The following is an 18,367-nucleotide window of genomic DNA, read 5'->3' on the forward strand; positions in this document are numbered from 1 at the left end:
TCTTATAGGTTTTTGTGAAAATCACGATAAAACTGCGATTTTTACGATCTTTAATTTGTTGTAACTCATAACAATGTGAACCGATTTCTGTAAAAAATTTTTACATTTTTTAAATTTTCGTTATAGGCTCAGATAAAAAGAGATTTTTATGTTTTTGTCATTTCAAGCAATAGCAAATTTTTTTCTAGTAGAAACTAGTGGGAACTGGTAGACTAGTTTCCCTATCATCTAAAAGAAATTCGGGTCATTTAGTTTAGTTTCAAAATAGTTATTGGGTTTTAAAACAAACACTTTTATGGCCCACTGTACATGTTACAAACGCATAGGATGTCCAAAAATATTGCAACCCTTAGAAAGGGACGATTTCTAAGAGCATTTTATGTAACTTTTACCTTAGCAAAAATGTTCTCTGCGGTTTTGTTAACGAAGTAGTATCCACAAAACAACACAGACCAATCACAAAGCGGGTAAAACTGGTGCCCCATTTTTTCCGTGCTTTCCGTTACCAAAGCTGCGAAAAACGTTTTCGCTAAGGAAAAAATTATTTCGGATCACCTTAGGAGTCACTTCTTTCAAGATCTTACAACATATTTGAGACACTCTATATATAACTTTGACTATTTTTACAAATTCAAACATACCGTTTTGTAAATTCCAAGCCAGAATACCTACCCTCTTGAGTGAAAGGAGAATTTCGCACCCTATCTTAAAAATTAACAGTTAACATAACCAACTGTAACCGCAACCTACAGTAGTTCAGCATTTCAATACTTTTACGTTTTTCTCAATAAACGAATGATACTTTCCAGCAAATTGGAAGTCCTAGTTTATTACTTCGACAATTGCAGAAAAGAAAATCTGAACCAATGAATAAATTGCAGATTAATGGATACGGAATCCCAACAACCGAGCATTCACACCTCGCAGTTTATGAATTGTCTGCGTTCATTGAACACAGTTGCAGAGCAAACTGTTCGAAGAGAGTAACATCAGACGATTATCTGGTGATTCGTGTCGAAGTACCTATACCAAAGGGTAAATTAACATTTATTTACATAATTTCAATATATTGGGCAAAGTATTTAAATGAAAGCGTACAGTATTTGCAGTATTCTTGATTGCGTGAAAATAAATGCTGAGGAAAAAATCGATATTTAATTCGGCGTATATCTATATTTTTCTTTAATGAAACCCTGTATAATATACAGTTACAGGTAACCCTCCTATGACACGGTAACTAGGTTCCCAAAAAATGCCGTGTTGTGTGAAACCGTGTTATATGAGACCCAAAGTCAGTACTAAAAGGGGGATTACATACCGAAAGCTTATTGAAAACAAACATTTATTTTTGATCCTATATAAGCAACTTAACTTTTATTAAAAATATAAGTCTATGTATAACACAAAACGAAAAAAAAAATATTATTTTCGTTTAATGTAACCTTAATTTAATAAATTTCTTCCTCGTCACTACAATCACTCAGTACAATCAAACGAGAACGTTTTTTCGTTTCAACGATATCATCTTCATTTTTTGAACCTTCTTCTTCATTCAGATTTTTTGCATCTTCTATCTTACTTTAAAAAAATTTGTAATTTTGGTTTGTTTTCTGGTCCCTACAAGGTCATTGTAGATTTCACGGTATGAAGATAGATAATTTTGCAGCTCCCTTCTGAATTTTCGGCTTCTTTTAGAGTTTATATTTATATACCCTTAATTATAATAATTATATTTTCATGTAAAGGTACTACAGTTAATTATTTCTTCCTGTCATTATTTTAAGGTAATTTAGTTTTTAATGTTAAATGAAAATCATGTTATCCAGTGCTGTGGAAGTACAGTGTCGTAGAAAGATTTTTGCAATTTTCTTACCATGTTAGAGCGAAACGTGTTATAGGATGCCATGTTGTAGGAGGGCTACCTGTACTCAAAAAATTGAGCGTACACCTAAGTTGGCAATGATGATTAGCGGGAAAATAAACAAAAACGAACATTTTCAAAAGTAAAAACACAATATATACTTTATTTGGATATTTCAACAGGTAATCTTATGAAAGAACATTTAATGAAATGAACTATTTATCTATATTTAACACACTAAACGTAAAAATATTATTATTTTGTCGCCTCAAAATTGAGCATACAGATATTATATTATACGAAAATATTAATATACAAAAAATATAAATATTTTATTGCGTAACCTTTTGCATCAATAACTGCTTTTAAACGCCTAGGCATCGACGCGACTAGAGTTTTTTTGTTCTGAAACTTAAAATATTTTTCTATACATCCTTAATCTTAACTTTTGCCTCTGACCTACTGCTAAATCTACAATCATTCAATTTTGATTTTAATTCCTGCCACAGGTACTCAATTCCCACATCCTACTTTATTGCGAAAGTAGTTAGTATTGCAACGCTTTATTTATAATTATTAATCAATTTCTGCAATGTAGAACGAGTCCTTCTTATTATTTGACCAATTTTTCTTAAAATACAATTTTATTGCAATTTTTCATACAGGATATCAGTCTCTGATTTTTTGGAAGACATAGTGCCAACTTTCACTAATAAACAATGACAAATGACGATTGAGCGTAACATAGCACGGCTATAACATGGCCTAGAGACGGCTGAACAAATTCAAAATCGAAAAAATACGTAACAAGTTTCACTAAACTCAGTTTTTTAAACACTTAATTAACTATACGCTCAATTTTGTGATGACGAAATAAGTGTTCTTTTACGTTCAGTGTGAAATATAGATAAAAAAAATATAATAAAAAAATATAAATATTGTGTTTTTACTTTTAAAAATGTTCGTTTCTATTTATTTTCCCGCTAATTATCTAAGTGAGTAACTAAACAGCGTTTTTCTTGCAAACGGTAAACATTCGAAACAAATGATAAAGGAAAGAGTTATACTGTTTCTTGCAAGCAATGCAATGGTATGTGTACATTTTTTAATCTGCATTACTTTTTCAGAAATGAAGGTGACCTTCAATTTTTTAAATGGAATGCCATATGAAAGCGTGTGCAAAAACGAATTCATTCGTATACATCATAATTTCCTTCAAGGTCACACAAGATCAAATGCTCAAAGAAATCATGCTAAACATTTACTGTAACCTCAAGTCGAATACATGTTCAATATGATTTATTTATACATGAATGCTTTCATGTGACCTTGTATGACCTTGAAGTTCATTATATCGTTTACGAATGAATTCGATAGCATTGCATTTAAAAAATTGAAGGTCACCTTCATTACTAAGAAAATAATGCAGATAAAAGACAATTACAGACACCATTGCATTGTTTACAAACAACAGTATAATTTTTAGCCGTTTCATTTTATTCTCTGATCTTTACTATTTGCAAGATAAACAATTCTTTATTTTATATCATACTGTGTGGTTAATAATTCATTTTATGATACACCATTATATTTAAACGAATCTTAAAATCTTTATAAAATTTTAATTTTTCGTTTATATCTTACCATTTCATACTTTTATTCATACCTTACCATCAAATGATGCTAATGATAATCAAATAAATTGTGTATGATTCCTAATCTCTGGACATAAGAGTAGCGTAGCACTTTTTTCTAAGGAATGTCTCGTTACAAAATGTCTCGTTACAAAATAATCGTATACTTTAAAAAGAAAATGATTTTGAACAAGTTCTTTTAAGGTTATACAATGTACCATTCGAAATGCTGCAAAGTTACGCCGAGTTTTTATGTTTATCAGTAATTAGTGGAGGTGTTTATGTTTATTAATATGGTCGTTGCGAGAGGTAAACGTAAAGTTTTACTCTCCAAGGATTGTAAAAATAATATTAATAATGTAGTTAACCTGCAAGGTTGTTTGGTTTTCATTTTGTTATCCCTTCAAAAATCTCAATGCTTTGGTTTGCTATTACATCCTGTATTTCAGGTGGACATATATCCGTTTGCTACCTAAATGCGTTGTTAGGTACCGATCAGAGGAGACATTACCTCAAGAGTTTCTATTTCTTTGACTGCGCTTGTGACCGATGCCAGGATCCCATGGAATTTGGCATAATGGTTAACTCTATAAAATGCAAGACAAGGTAAAATACTTTAGATTCTGTAATATATACAGTAGTTTCTCCGGGATTTGCTGAATTTCAGGGTGCTGGGATTTGTATCTGTGATATTGCTATGGCCCTGTACATGTGTGCTGCGGCTCCTTTGATTCGAATCCCCGAAAGACAACTCATAATACAATGACATAACATTTTTTAATTTTAACATTTTAAAACTAATTTTTTTTAACATATTGCTGATAGTTTTTTAATTAAAATGAGACCAAATATGATATAGTTTGGACAAATATTTCTGATTAAAATAAAATCAACCACGATATAATTTAAATTACATTTATTTATTTAATATTTATTGTAAAAAATTATATTCTATATTGAACTGTTTTGTGGCGTATCATTCTTGGAATCATGTGGTATCGTAGCCTACGGCGATGGCTTTTCTCCATTTCCTAATAACAAATACAAATTTAAAAAAAAATTCATTTATAAATAATTCATATTCACAAATTAGCTGCAAATTTTTACCATTGTTTGAATACATACTTACTTATTTAATTTTCCTTGCCCAAAAAATATAATTGTATCCCTTTACCATGTATTGTATGCAAGATTATGCATTGGGAAATGTCACTTCCTCGACGGCCTTACTTCTTCTTGAAGTTTTTCCGTTTCTACTTCTGTTTCTTCATTTTCGTTTCTTCTTTCTTCTTTCTCACAGTTTAATAAAAATTGTGTAACATGTGATGGGGTGCATTGTTTTCCTATGATTTTGATTCCAGACACTTATCATGTCTTGCCAATCAGGTTTAAGCTCTGTTATGTTTGATTGAATTGAAAAACTTGCAGGATTACAATTTTATTCCATGCAGTTTTTCAACGTGTAATCGGTATAAAATCCATTTATTCCTTCATCATACGTTAAAACACGTTGCAAAAGTTTGCGACGGAAAATTGTTTTTATTTTTTCTATGATCCCTTGATCCATCGCTTGAAGAATAGATGTTGTATTAAATAAGTAAATATATAATTTACACTCTCCGTTAAACGCCTAGCCTCGTTCCACCGAATCTTCATCAAATCATGGCATAGAATTGTAATCGAATCTACGCATGTCCCCCCGAAATTTCCGTCGAATCATCGCTGTCCCCTCGGAATTTCCGTCGAATCGAGGCCCCAATAGCGCAACTCCACTGATATTTTCTTTGGAATGACATACATACCTTCTTTGACGTTACTTTTAATATTTTTCTAATGCATTTTTTGTTATAATTACAATTTGTCTAATGAAATAAAATTCTTTTTTGCTATGTATAATGAATAAATATAATCTAAAGCATGACGTATTTGGTCTCATTTTAATCAGAAAAATGTGACCAATATATTAAAAAAATTTTCATCTACAAAAAATAGAAATAAAAAAGTTATGTTATCGTTTTCATTCTAGCATTACAATATATTCATAGTAATGTAACGGCATGTTGGCTGCTGTCTTTTCAAGTAGTTTCCCCTTTCTTTCTCTTGCTCTCTTTCTCTCTCACTCCCACCTGCCTCTCCGCCTTTCTCCTCCCTCTCTCTCTTCCTTTCCCTCTTTCCCTTTCTCTCTTCTTTTCTCTCTCCCTTGCTCTCTTCCTTTCTCTCTCCCACTCTCCCTCTCCTTCTCTCTCTCTCTCTCTCTCTCTCTCTCTCTCTCTCTCACTCTCACTCTCTCACGAGATGTCGGTAACTATAAAGGCGAGCCACAAGGCTCCAAGAATTGCGATTTAGTATTCTGAGATCTGTCATTTTTGACTCGGAGCTCCGAACATTTCTAGGAGAAACTAATATGTTATTGATGCAGTTTAGGTATTGTTTACCAGACTTTTACTTCTCCAAACAAAATTTTGCAAAATGTTCATTTTTAGGCGTTGTTTTAATGTACATAAATTTCCATAACTTCATATAAGAGTAATACCATTATGTATAGAGTAGAATTATTCTATGCTAGATTTTATGTAAAATTACAGCTGAAAAATACAGGATGTCCTAAAAGTTATTCAAAATCGGGATTCCTGAGATCATTTGAAGTAACTTTTTCCTTAGCGAAAATGCAACTTGCGGCTTTATCTACGGGTTATTAGCGAGTAACTTTGACCAATGAAAAGACGGGTTCGGCTCAGCCGTCTCGCGCCAGCTGATCTCGTCTCTCATTGGATACTGTTTTTCGTTAATAACTCGTAAACAAAGCCGCGAGTTGCATTTGCGCTCAGGAAAAAGTTACTTCAAATGGCTTTAGGAACCCTTAATTTCGCGATTTTAAGTAACTTTAGGGACATCCTGTATAAAAGTCTAAACTTAAACATATCTTTCAAAATCAACCGTCCCAAAAACTGCAAATAAGTGAGAAAAACAATTTTGAAATTCGTGCTCAACGAGAATCATTTATGAAAGATAATTGAAAATTTTTTCTGATAAGTTAACAGTTAACTAATTATCGATTTATTTATAGCGAATGTCCCGGATACGTTTTGCCAGAAACATTCCTCGGAGGAGAACCAAACCCATACATATGTAAGAATTGTAAATCGTCGATGAGCCACGACGAGGTGACCGAGTTGTTGAAAAGTATTGGCGATGATGTCGCAAAGATAAAGACAAACGGCAACAGTGGGTGTGAAGATTTTTTAAAACGTTACAAGGACGTTCTACATCAGAATCATTTTTACAATCTCGACATTATAATGACCTGGGTTAATAAGACCAGTCTAGAAGATCTAGGGCGCATTAATAAATGTGTTCTCTTCGATTGGATCAAATCATGCAAGAGGCTTAATATTGTACTCCGAATTGTCGCACCTGGTAACTTAATATAATTATAATTTCTAATTAGAATATAATTATGGTAACTACCGCAGAAAATGTCGTTACTGTGTCCATGAATGTTTCACGTTGAAATTGCGAAAAATAATTATATTCGCAGAATTCGCGATACTTAAAATTTCATTACGTTTATGGAATTTATAATATTGAAAGATGTTTTATATATTTTATACTGGGTGTCCCAGATTTTGATATTCAAATTTTGTCGGCATACCCAATAACATTAAACAAGAAAAAAAAGGTTATGTAAATATAAACCATTTAGAGCTTTATCAAACAGTTGTGACAGAAATCCGATTTGCTGTTTCTACGAGCTACTACTGGCGAAAATTACTTTAACTTATTACTGCTTGCATAAACACACTTAATATAAATATTGAGACAATATACAGGGTGTCCTAAAATTATGGTACTTCCGGGAAATGATGGGTTCCTGAGATTATTTGAAGTAACTTTGTCCTTAGCACAAATGAAACGACGGCTTCGTTTACGAGTTATTAATGAAAAACATTGACCAATGAGAGGCGAGATCAGTTGGCGCGAGACGGCCGAGCCAATGAACGAAACTGGGCTTCGTCCGCTCGTTGGCTTGACCGTATTGTGCCAGCCGTGCTTGCCTCTCATCGGTCAATGTTTTTCGTTAATAACTCGTAAGCCGCGAATTGCATTTGTGCCAAGGAAAAAGTTCTATGTTTACGTAACATTTTTTCCTTGCTTAGTGCCATAGAATATGCTGAGAAAGTTTGAACATTAAAACCTGGGACACCCTGTATCAGGAAAGATATTGCAAACTATAAAAGGACAGTATAACGATTGATGGAAAGCGTGGGTGCGGAGAAGTGCGGCAAGAAAGTAAAAGAATGAGAAGACTAAATCAATAAAGAAGAATGAGTCGAGAAATGCGTAAAGTTCTATTGGCCGTAAACGGTGACGAAGATCGACGGTGATCGATAACGACCGATAGCTGCGGCAGTTTAAGCCCCCTTACTCAGCTAATAAGAGGAAGAATGTAAATACAAAGGTGCCTTCTTGTCGCGTAAGGATTATAAATATACAGGGTGTCCCGAAAATGTCTCGAAATCCGGAAATGGGATGTTCCTGAGGTCATTTGAAGCAACTTTTTCCTTTGCGAAAATTTTCTCCGAGGCTTCGTTTATGAGTTATTAACGAAAAACAGTGACCAATCAGAGGCGAGCTCGACTGGCGCGCGGCTGCCCAGCCAATGAGTGCGCGGAGCCCAGTTCCGCTCATTCGCTCGGCTGTCTCGCGGCAAATGATCTCGCCTCTGATTGGTCACTGTTTTTCGTTAATAACTCGTAAACGAAGCCGCGGATTGCATTTTCGCTAAGGAAAAAGTTGCTTCAAATGACCTCAGGAATCCCCTACTTTCGGATTGCGAGACATTTTTGGGACACCCTGTAGAATAGAACATGGCGAATACAACAAGCATGCCCCAAGCAAGGTACTCGGATAAAAACATCGTGATGGTGGTCGTGGAGGGTAAGGATAGAAGAGAAAGATCTAGAGATATGGAAAAGATAAAGATTTAAGCAGAATTGGAGCAAACATGGGGAAAACTGAAGTTGGAGAAAGAGGAGAAAATGGGAAAGATGATGCTGGTGCGGGACGAACAGGGTACAGAAATAATTAGGAAAGACGCAACAAGCAAAAAAGAAGAGGAGAAGATACATGAACATAGAAGACGCGGAACTGGAAATAACTGATGAAAAAAAGAATTTTAAAGAGCATACAGGTTCAAGGAATAGAAATGAGAAATAAAATTAAGAAAGAATTTGAGCGTACTAGCGAGACATTCAAGAGGGTCTATAACAGGAATTAAAATGAAATAAGGGAAAGTGACAATAATAAAGTGGTATTAATAAAAGATTAAGTAGGATAAGCTAACGTAGATAGTTGACACAGAAACAAGAATAGAATCGGCAGAGGGTAAGAAATATAGTAAAGGGTGAAATAAGGTGAAATATAGTAAAAAGCACAACTGAACCAATAACTACAAGTTTTGTATAAATTATTATTTATTGCTATGAATGTAGGAGGATAACAGAAAGTAAACATTATAATTATTTTTATCACAATTAGAAATAACATACAACATTTTTTCAATAATTAACATCTTGTTGTTTAGGAGTAACTCGATTTTGCACCATATACAATACTTAAAAATATTTAATATATTATTTATTCTTAATATTTCGTCTACAACGTTTTTGCTTGCAAAACTGCACTCATTCGCTTTGGTATACTTTCTATTAATTTTTTGTATTAATCCAGAGATATTTGTTCCCAGTGTTCTTGAATTCTATCATATGAATCTGTGATGGAAGTTGGTTGGGGGTCATTTGAATCCTGAAATCATATATTTAGTAAAACTCATAGATTCTCTATAAAATTGAGATCGAGGCTTTTGCAGGCCAATCCAGTCAGAAATTTCTTTCAATCTTTTTCAAAGAACTATTTTCAACAATATCTATGAGATGATCTTGTGTAAAAGGCCATTAATTTGGTGCAATGATCCAACAGCAAATTCTGTTGGACACCCCCAAAACATTATGGATCCATCTCCATGATTTACCGTTTTCTTTACATGTCGTGGTTTAAGACTTTCATTTTTACGAATCCAGCACCAAGACATGCCATCTAAACAAATTCGGTTAATTTTGGTCCCGTCTGACCAAATAATCCATTCCTATTCAGTAGTTTTTTTAGCCTAGTTTTTATATCTTTTGGGTTCCTTTCTTTCTCAATGCTTCTAAACTTGGAGGAATCTCTGTGCTGTTGCTTATTTGTATATTCGTGTTTTCTTTTAATAATTCTATAGTCATAATACAGCTTTGTTTGAAGGCATTTGAAACTTCATCAGTTGTGACAAACCATAAAATCCTTCGTTCCTCCTGCAGTGATAATTTTTTATCTTTCTCTAACACTTAATAATATAATTTTACAGTATTTTTATAAACATATCAACATTTTGTAAACGTTCAAACTGCTAGATGTAAACATACTGCTAGAAGAATCCATGTAAACATTCCTTTTATGGATCAAGCGAATCCATTTCCTTTAGTATTACAAAATGAGAAGATAGATAACAATTTATATAAAACTCGTAGTTATCGGTTCCGTTATTCTCCTTATTGTAAATTAGGAATTGAAAAAAATAAAAAAGAGCACTAAAACTGAAAAGAAGCTAAAACGATTAGATGTTATAACCGAAGAAATAGAAAAGAAATGTCCATTAAAAGGAGCATAGATCTTCAAAATGGATGATTTAACAAAGGATGAAAGGAAAATACAAAATGTGATAAAGGAAAACACAAAATAAGAAAATACTAAAAAAAAGAAATCCAAATACGTGATTTGGATGAATGTAAAACGATGAATGCTAAATACATTGTTTAATTGAAAGAAAAATACAACAATATAAATAACACAGCAAGTTAAACCTTAAATACTCAAACAAATTCATAATAAACTTTCGTGCAGAGCTAGCTACTAAAAATCAGTAATCCATCAAGATCTCTCATCCTATATATTTATCGGATTTTCTATGATAAAGATGTTTTATAGATAATTTACTGAAATGAATCATAGGGAATGTGATTAAAAATTTTTGCTTTATCAAAACTTTTACTTACTGCTATAAACTTTTACTTTATGTAACAGAGGAGAAGTATTTATGCCATGTCTAATTATGTTATTTTTCAGCTGATGTTGATCTACGAGGGTCGTTACTTAAATTCATTTGCACGTCCCTTAGTATGACACAACTGAAAAGAAACTTTGGGGTAAGTGTTTAACAATATTATGCTAGAGATGAACTCTCTAAGTATACTGTAGAAAACAGCCTTGTCTACAGTGGGAGCTCAACACGTGTCTGCTTCCCCTTTCAAACGCCCTTTTGACAAAGTCGATGGAACCCTTGTCGCGATATGTTCTTACCGATCCTGTACATCCAGAATTCACCTTCACGCGAGCAGTTAAAATTCTAATAATTTTACAGTAAGGGTTCAAACGTCTTAAAATACTGCGATCACCACTGGATGTCACTATATCCGCTCGACGAATTCTTTTATTCAAAAATAAACAAAATAGAAGATTAACAAAATTTAATATTTCTCATTAGATAAATACATAAGTTAATTATGTTCGAAAACAAACCAAAGACAACAATTGGTTAGCCCACTACAGTAACTGGTACCACTACCTTAATACAGACTTCTTTGTTTCTAGAAATCATCAATTTTGCATACTTCTAACAACAGTTAAGGTTATTTATTATATTGTTATTGTTATTATAGTGTTATTGTTGTTCATTTATTACTATTTACTTAATTAAAGGTAGAAATTCTGTCCATGCTTTTGAACATTGTTCTTTATAAATTCACTGATGCAAAGACTCTTATGTAAAAATCAGTTTGTAATCAAAAATGTTTCTTCGAAGGTAGGTGTCTCTGAGCAAATGTTTCTTACTATTATTACTCGTATTATCTTTTACGCATATTAAATAAATATTTCGAAATTAATTACATTATCCAGAAACATCAATTTATCAAACATTAGTATAAATAATCAACAATAACACTTTTAAGTAACAATAAAATCGATGATAATTTTATACCCCGTGAAAGGCGTTCTATAATAGGTTCTTTTATCGTATTTTTACCCGGTCGGAGAAATGGGCGTTTGAAAGAGTGAATCGGCGAGTGAGGCACCCCTCACGTATCGAGAAACATTGTTAGATTGGGCTGTTATAGATAAAAGAATAAAATATTTTTTAGTTGAAAATTCGACCTGATTTTTGTGCACACTCTCTCTATATACAATTTATATGGAAATGCAAACTAAAATATACTTTAAATTATGATAATTTTATAATTTAAAGAATAATTAATATTAGTATTATAATTTAAATTATAATAATTTTATAATTTAAAGATATACATATACATATATAATTATATTCTAATTTTTACTGTCAACTAGTTTTTCTTTACAGTAACTTGCAAATTTTATTTAATTTAAACATATATTATATGTATAATACTTATTTAAGTATTATTCAACATTATTTCGTATCAATTACAATGTATTAATATTAAACAACATTATATTCAAATAAAAATTAGAAACATTTAGAAATATTTTATTACACTGAATTGTTCTTGGGTAAATTCCATATTCCATTTTCAGTTACTGTTTTCTTATAGAAACTCGCAAGTTTTATTTCTAGTCGTGTAAATCAGTTTTCAATCTGCTAGATGTATATCTTTATTTAAAAATTAATAACGGCAACTAACTATGTATTTACGCAATGTTTTTCTACAAAATTACATCAGGTTGAAAATCTATAGTGTATATCTATTTAATATAGTATGTCTATTTAAATGCTTACGATTTTTAAATGTTATTTAAATAATTTTCCTTGTTTTTTCCCACAGGAAGCAAAGCAATGTTTAGATGAAGCTCTTGAACTATTAAAATGTGAATAATATTCGAAAATGAGTAATATCAGCGAGCCGGATTTATGAAATTTTGGAATGCATTAACGATTGATAATTATCTGGATATAAGTTAACAAATTTTTAAGCAACTATGAAAGATCTGCTTCACATTGTTCCAGCGAATATAATGAAAATCCGATAATAGCCGTACAAAAAATTCGTTATAACGCAGGCACAGTTTTTTAAGGAGGCAGTTAGAATTTTATTTTTGTCGAAATTTGCCTTTACTATTATTTACCAATATTTTTAAAAGGAGATTTTAAACATGAGCGTTCTATATATGTCTCCTGTATCGTGTTCTATGTACTCTTCTATAATCCTCAAGAGGACCTTATTTTGTGTGATTACTGTGATTACTTGTGTGATTACTTTATGTTTTTAATCAATATTTCTGGAAGGACATTTTAAATATAAGTATTCTATATATACATCTCTTGTATTGTGTTCTACGCACTTTTCTATAATCCTCAAGAAGACTTTATTTTGTGTGATTACTACGAATACTTGTGTGATTACTTAATGTCCTTAACCAATATTTTAGGAAGAACATTTTAAACATAAGTGTTCTATATATATATATATATCTCCTGTATTGTGTTCTGTGTATTTTCTATAATCCTCAAAAAGTTTTTATTTTGTGTGTTTACTATGATTACTAATGTGATTACTTTATGTCTTTAATATTTTTGGAAACAGATTTTAAATATAAGCATTCTACATATGTCTCCTGTATTGTGTTCTATATATATTTTTGTATAATCCTCAAGAGGACTTTATTTTGTGTGATTACTCTATGATTACTTGTGTACTTACTTTATGTTTCTAACCAATATTTCTGGAAGCACATTTTAAACATAAGCGTTCTATACATAAATATATCTCCGTATTGTTTTCTATGTATTTTCAATAATATAATGTATTTTCTATCATTCTTATACATTTCTACTAATAATAATTATTTATCTCCATTACCTGATTTCTTAACCTATCCTTAAATTCTACATTTTTTTTTTACTCCTTTACTGATTAAAACATCTTGTAAACTATTCAGTTCTCAACCAATGTGCTCTAATACTTTTTTATAGAAAATAAAACGATGCACGCTATGAAGCATAAAAAAGTATACACGGTGTCCCAAAAATGTCGCACAATTCGGAAATGCGAGGGTTACTGAGGTTATTTGAAATAACTTTTTCCTTAACGAAAATTCAATCCGCGGCTTTGTTTACTTACATTGACCAATGAAAGGCGAGCTCGTCTCATTTGGTCACTGTTTTTCACTAATAACTCGTAAACAAAGCCGCGAGTTGCATTTTCGCTAAGGAAAGATTACTTCAAATGATCTCAGGAACCCCTCATTTCTCGCTTGTACAATAATTTTGGGACACCCTGTATAATGTCGGCAGAAGGATGAAAGGTTGGATTTATTGAACAAGTGTAGATTTTGATTCTATATAATAAGATTTTTATTTTCTAAAATGTACTTATAAAATGTGATCTGTACATATTGTCTAATGTGTGCATTAGGAAGGCCCTTAGTTATAAGTGTTAAAAATTTGTTGCGTTTTTTTTCAGTCTCACCCTCCTAAATTATGACACTTGATGAGCAAATGATGCCAGCAAAATTTTAGCGTGATTGGATAACGGAAACTGTTACGTTCCTATACTCTTCTCCTAATTCTAACATATCTTGTTTATTTTCTTCATTTTTCTGTTAGTAAATTACTATATTCTGATATCAACTTTACGACTCGTTCTGCGACATCATTAATTACTTTTAAATTTATGCATCATTACATTTGCTCATACTTTTAAATTTGCTCTATAAGATTCATCATTTTTCCACGTTGTGAATCCTTTAATAAAAAATCTATAGATAAATTAAATCGGTTGAAGAATTTACGACAGTCTCTTCTGAAATGAAAATTTCTATCCCTAGATTTACATAATCTGCCATATTTTTTATAATTATTTTTCTTGATAAAGTTCCAACTTGGACTGTTTTTAAACTTTCGTATTTAAAGATAAACTTGTATATAAAAAAAAAATGAAGATGTAGTTTCTGGTGTAAGGTACCATAAATATCCTCCAAATTTATGCAGTCCTATCCGGCTAACGATTACGTCACTATATTTGTTTTCCCACAATTTTATCAAAAATCATGGAGCATTAAACCAAGTTTCGATATATAAATTAGCTATAAATATACATAAATCTTTCACTTACAACATTTGTCCCACGGTCAAAAAAATTATTATTTACCTATGATCGATGTCGTTTTACATCTGTATTTTACACGATGCAATACCTCATTTCTGTCCAAAATTTTGGGTTTTTACAGAAACTCGTTTTTTTTCGAAAACTGGCGGTGATGGAGCAATTCGGTTTTCAAATTCTTGTTCGGGGAGTGAAGGTCTGCAAAAATTTCATAGTGGCTATAGGAAATCAAAAATCGTGTCGGACAGTGTAATCGTTATAGGGAAATAAATGAATTGTTTTGGTGTCTACGCGAAGTGCGAAATGTTTGGGTACAGGATATTGTGATAGACGGCGAGTGTTCATGCCCGTTATCGCTTCCATATCTCGCGGGAACCCCCATGATCTTATTGATGAGTATTTCTGTAAGTCGTGTTCCTTATCTCTCATATGTGTTGGTAACGGCCCTATGATAAAAACGACGGCGTGCTCTGCCATATTTGTATTGTCTTGTATGATCACTCCGTGAGTCTGAATATGATGAATTGTCAGAATTAAAATTAATAATAAATGACTCTGTTAAAATGAGTCAATATTGTGATCCAGTTACCAAAATTTGTCTCCAACAATCTTAATCGTATGTTCCGCACATTTTCTCCAGTTTTCAATCGTAATATTTTCCAGTGACTCGAAAAGTAATCTTTTTACATTCGCAAAACTAAACGTTGCATTATGTGCTGTAATGTCATTTTTCACTCGTGCTCAAATCATCTCGATCGGATTTAATTTGCAGTGGTAGGCCGGCAGACGAAGCACCCTCATATTATTTTCCTCTACTATTTCATCCATTACATAGGTAAATGTTATATTCTGTCGTTTTACAATTTGCAAACATTTTTCAGACATTACCATGTTTTGTGTAAGAGTAATTCGTTTTGAGTCTAACCATTGTTCGATGTCAGCTTTTTTCCAACATGAATTTGGAGTTTTATTGTTTTCTGGAATTTCATGTGCACATCATAATTTTCCTTTCTCTTAAATCGCATTTTCTAGGTTAAGGAATTGCTTGTTTCAATGTAATAACGTTTAAAAATGACCTAATCCACACTTGCGGTAAACTCTTTCTTCCTCACAGCAAGAACGTCGATAAATTCGGTTTTGATCTTTTTTTACAATTGCGCAGTTCTACGAAGAATCTGAAAAAAATTCAGCGCACTGCTTGTGATACTATCTTATCGAGAAATCTTCAATTTTCCGATTCTTTTTTTTTTTGGTTTTCCATTTTTGGTAACCGCAGCTTACAACCGAAAATTCTGAAAAAAACTCTATAATATGCGGCTTGATGTCCAAAATAAGCCACATTTTTTCAAAATTTTAAAAAGCCACCGACATGGGAACCACCGTCACGGACAAGTTACAGGATTGAAAATTTGTACAGATGTGTTTTTTTGGTCAGTTACCGAACGGTATAATAGTCATTAAAAATCCTCTAAGTGTAATTTTGACCATCTTAATCGGCTAGGTCCTTTGATCATAAACGTAAATAAATTGATGACATCGTGATGAACTAACAGAGTTACTTTTTGACCATATTTTATTCGCAATCCTCTATTTCTACTGTATATCCATGTTTTATTATGATATGTAAGCTGAAGAGATCACTTTCAGTCATCATGATTTGACCAATATTTTCCATTGTAAACTATTTTTATGGTTCCCTTTCCAATAGCTTCTATTTTTGTTGCATCAGCAACCATAATATTTAATGATGTTTTAAACTCTTCAAACATTTTTAAAAACTGTACCATCGTATCTTCAGAAGCATCTGAGTCTGCAATGAACATCTTTTGTTATTTAAAATGTTTTGTCTAAATTTATCACCCTTTGGTCTTTAATTATAAAAATATATTTTTATAATTATAATTATAACAGATTATCAACTTCGGCGAAACTTTGAAAAAAACTACCAAAAAGCATTTCCTTAATTTTTTGTATACTACTTCTGATATGTCTTTCAAAGCGGCTTTATTTGTTCAAAACGAAAATATTGACCAATGTTGTCATGTAGATACATACTAATGTTATCTTGCAAAAATTTCCTTCCACTTTTTTAAATAACATGTGAACATTTTTTAATTGATAACAAAATAGAGTTTTATTTTTTAAAAAAGAAAGGTTTAAATGAGTAACTTTAATGATCAACTTTCCTTTGGACAACTTTTTGAAAAAAATTTTTTCTTAAATTTTACTTTAGAGAAAAGCAATCATTTTTTCCCACTCTCCTATATAATTATTACGATTTTTCACGCATAAGCGATAAGCTGACAAAAAAATTGTTCAAATATAAGTTGCTGATTCATTATATGTGTGGCAACATATTGCAATACAAAATTAATAAGAAACTTTTTACTTAATAAAAAAACTTAAGATTATTGAATCGTTTTTTTGTTTTGATAATACCAGATTTTTTTCATCAATTAATCGATCATCGTATGAGTTAGAAGTTTCTTTAGAAGAGAACAGTGACAGATATTGCATGCGATGCATTTTTTTGTCCACGGTTCTGGATTATCGATTGTACAGAAAATGCTGCAAGATAATAGCGGGCTCTATTTACATGGAACGATTAGCTAGTAAACTATATCGGACTGCACAGAAAAAGTATGTGTTTGAGGAGATTGAAGGGTATAGCCGGTTAAAGGGGCCAAAACTGTCCTTCAGTCGATTTAAACCGCTCTTTGACATTCGATAGATCGTAAAAAGAAAATCGTTTCTGTAAAACGTTAACTCTCTATCGGAACCGGGGCGGGGTGGGGGGTATAGGGTGCCCCCGGTTTAATGGTTTACGATTGAATTTTCCAGTTTAAATGCGTGTATAAATTTTTAAAAAAATATCACGATTGTCGAAGTGCATTAGTGACAATTTTTTCTGATTTTTATGTAGGGTTGAACGCGTGTGTGAATAAGAGTGCACGTGTAAGGTATAACAAATAATAGATATATTTCCAAAATAACAATAATAATAGACTAATCAACGATATAACAACTTTTAATTTTGTCATTGAATGGAATGACAAATAAAAATAAAAAGATCTCATGTTTGAATATTCAAAGTCGATTTTCTCGACAACGAAGCCTTAAATGGAAAGATTTTATTCCATATTTGTGATTTGTTTTTTTACTGGGATATCGATATCGATTTCGATACTGGGATATCCTGCATAATCTTAATTATACCGTGTTTGCAGTTATTTCGATCAGCACAGCGAGACAAATCCGATAGTGCAAGCTTTATACAAAATAGTCATGAATGGAAAAGTTGGCGATATTATACTTCGCTTGCATTAGTGCGAAAGTGTAAAAATCTTAAAACAGTTCTTACAAGTTCTTATTTAACATTACCATGAACTGATATTATTAAAATAAGTTTTGTTTTTACATTATTACATCTTAAAATAAATTTGTATAACATAAACCAGCAGTGAAGGTACGTTTGATTGTTTTAATTTATTCCGTTAACTATTTTGATTGCTCAGGTTAGGTTTACAATATAAAAACAGCTGAAGGTATACTAAAAATGCCTACGGACATAAAAAATGTTGCTGCTAGCATTAGAGCAAACTCCTATTTTTCTTTCGATATAAAAGCGACAGCGATCGTTATGTCGCGAAGGGCATTTTTCGACGGTTGGAACAATTTTAAGAAATGCAACTGTTTTA

The 18,367-nt window shown here is 31.8% G+C and overlaps 1 protein-coding gene across 2 annotated transcripts in view; it reads left to right on the forward strand.

Moving 5' to 3' along the window:
• The window catches only part of LOC117218157 (SET domain-containing protein SmydA-8), a 51,315-nt gene extending 37,928 nt beyond the window's left edge, over window positions 1-13,387 (forward strand). For both annotated transcript variants that reach the window (XM_033466328.2, XM_076522141.1), the window contains 5 exons: window positions 882-1,035; window positions 3,945-4,101; window positions 6,563-6,912; window positions 10,657-10,736; window positions 12,390-13,387. In XM_033466328.2, the coding sequence (XP_033322219.2) occupies window positions 882-1,035; window positions 3,945-4,101; window positions 6,563-6,912; window positions 10,657-10,736; window positions 12,390-12,440 (792 nt within the window). In that variant the 3' untranslated portion in view covers window positions 12,441-13,387. The remainder of the gene's footprint in view (window positions 1-881; window positions 1,036-3,944; window positions 4,102-6,562; window positions 6,913-10,656; window positions 10,737-12,389) is intronic.
• The last annotated feature ends 4,980 nt before the right edge of the window (window positions 13,388-18,367 follow it).

The sequence above is a fragment of the Megalopta genalis genome, chromosome 5, assembly GCF_051020955.1.
Source record: "Megalopta genalis isolate 19385.01 chromosome 5, iyMegGena1_principal, whole genome shotgun sequence".
NCBI lineage: Eukaryota > Metazoa > Arthropoda > Insecta > Hymenoptera > Halictidae > Megalopta > Megalopta genalis.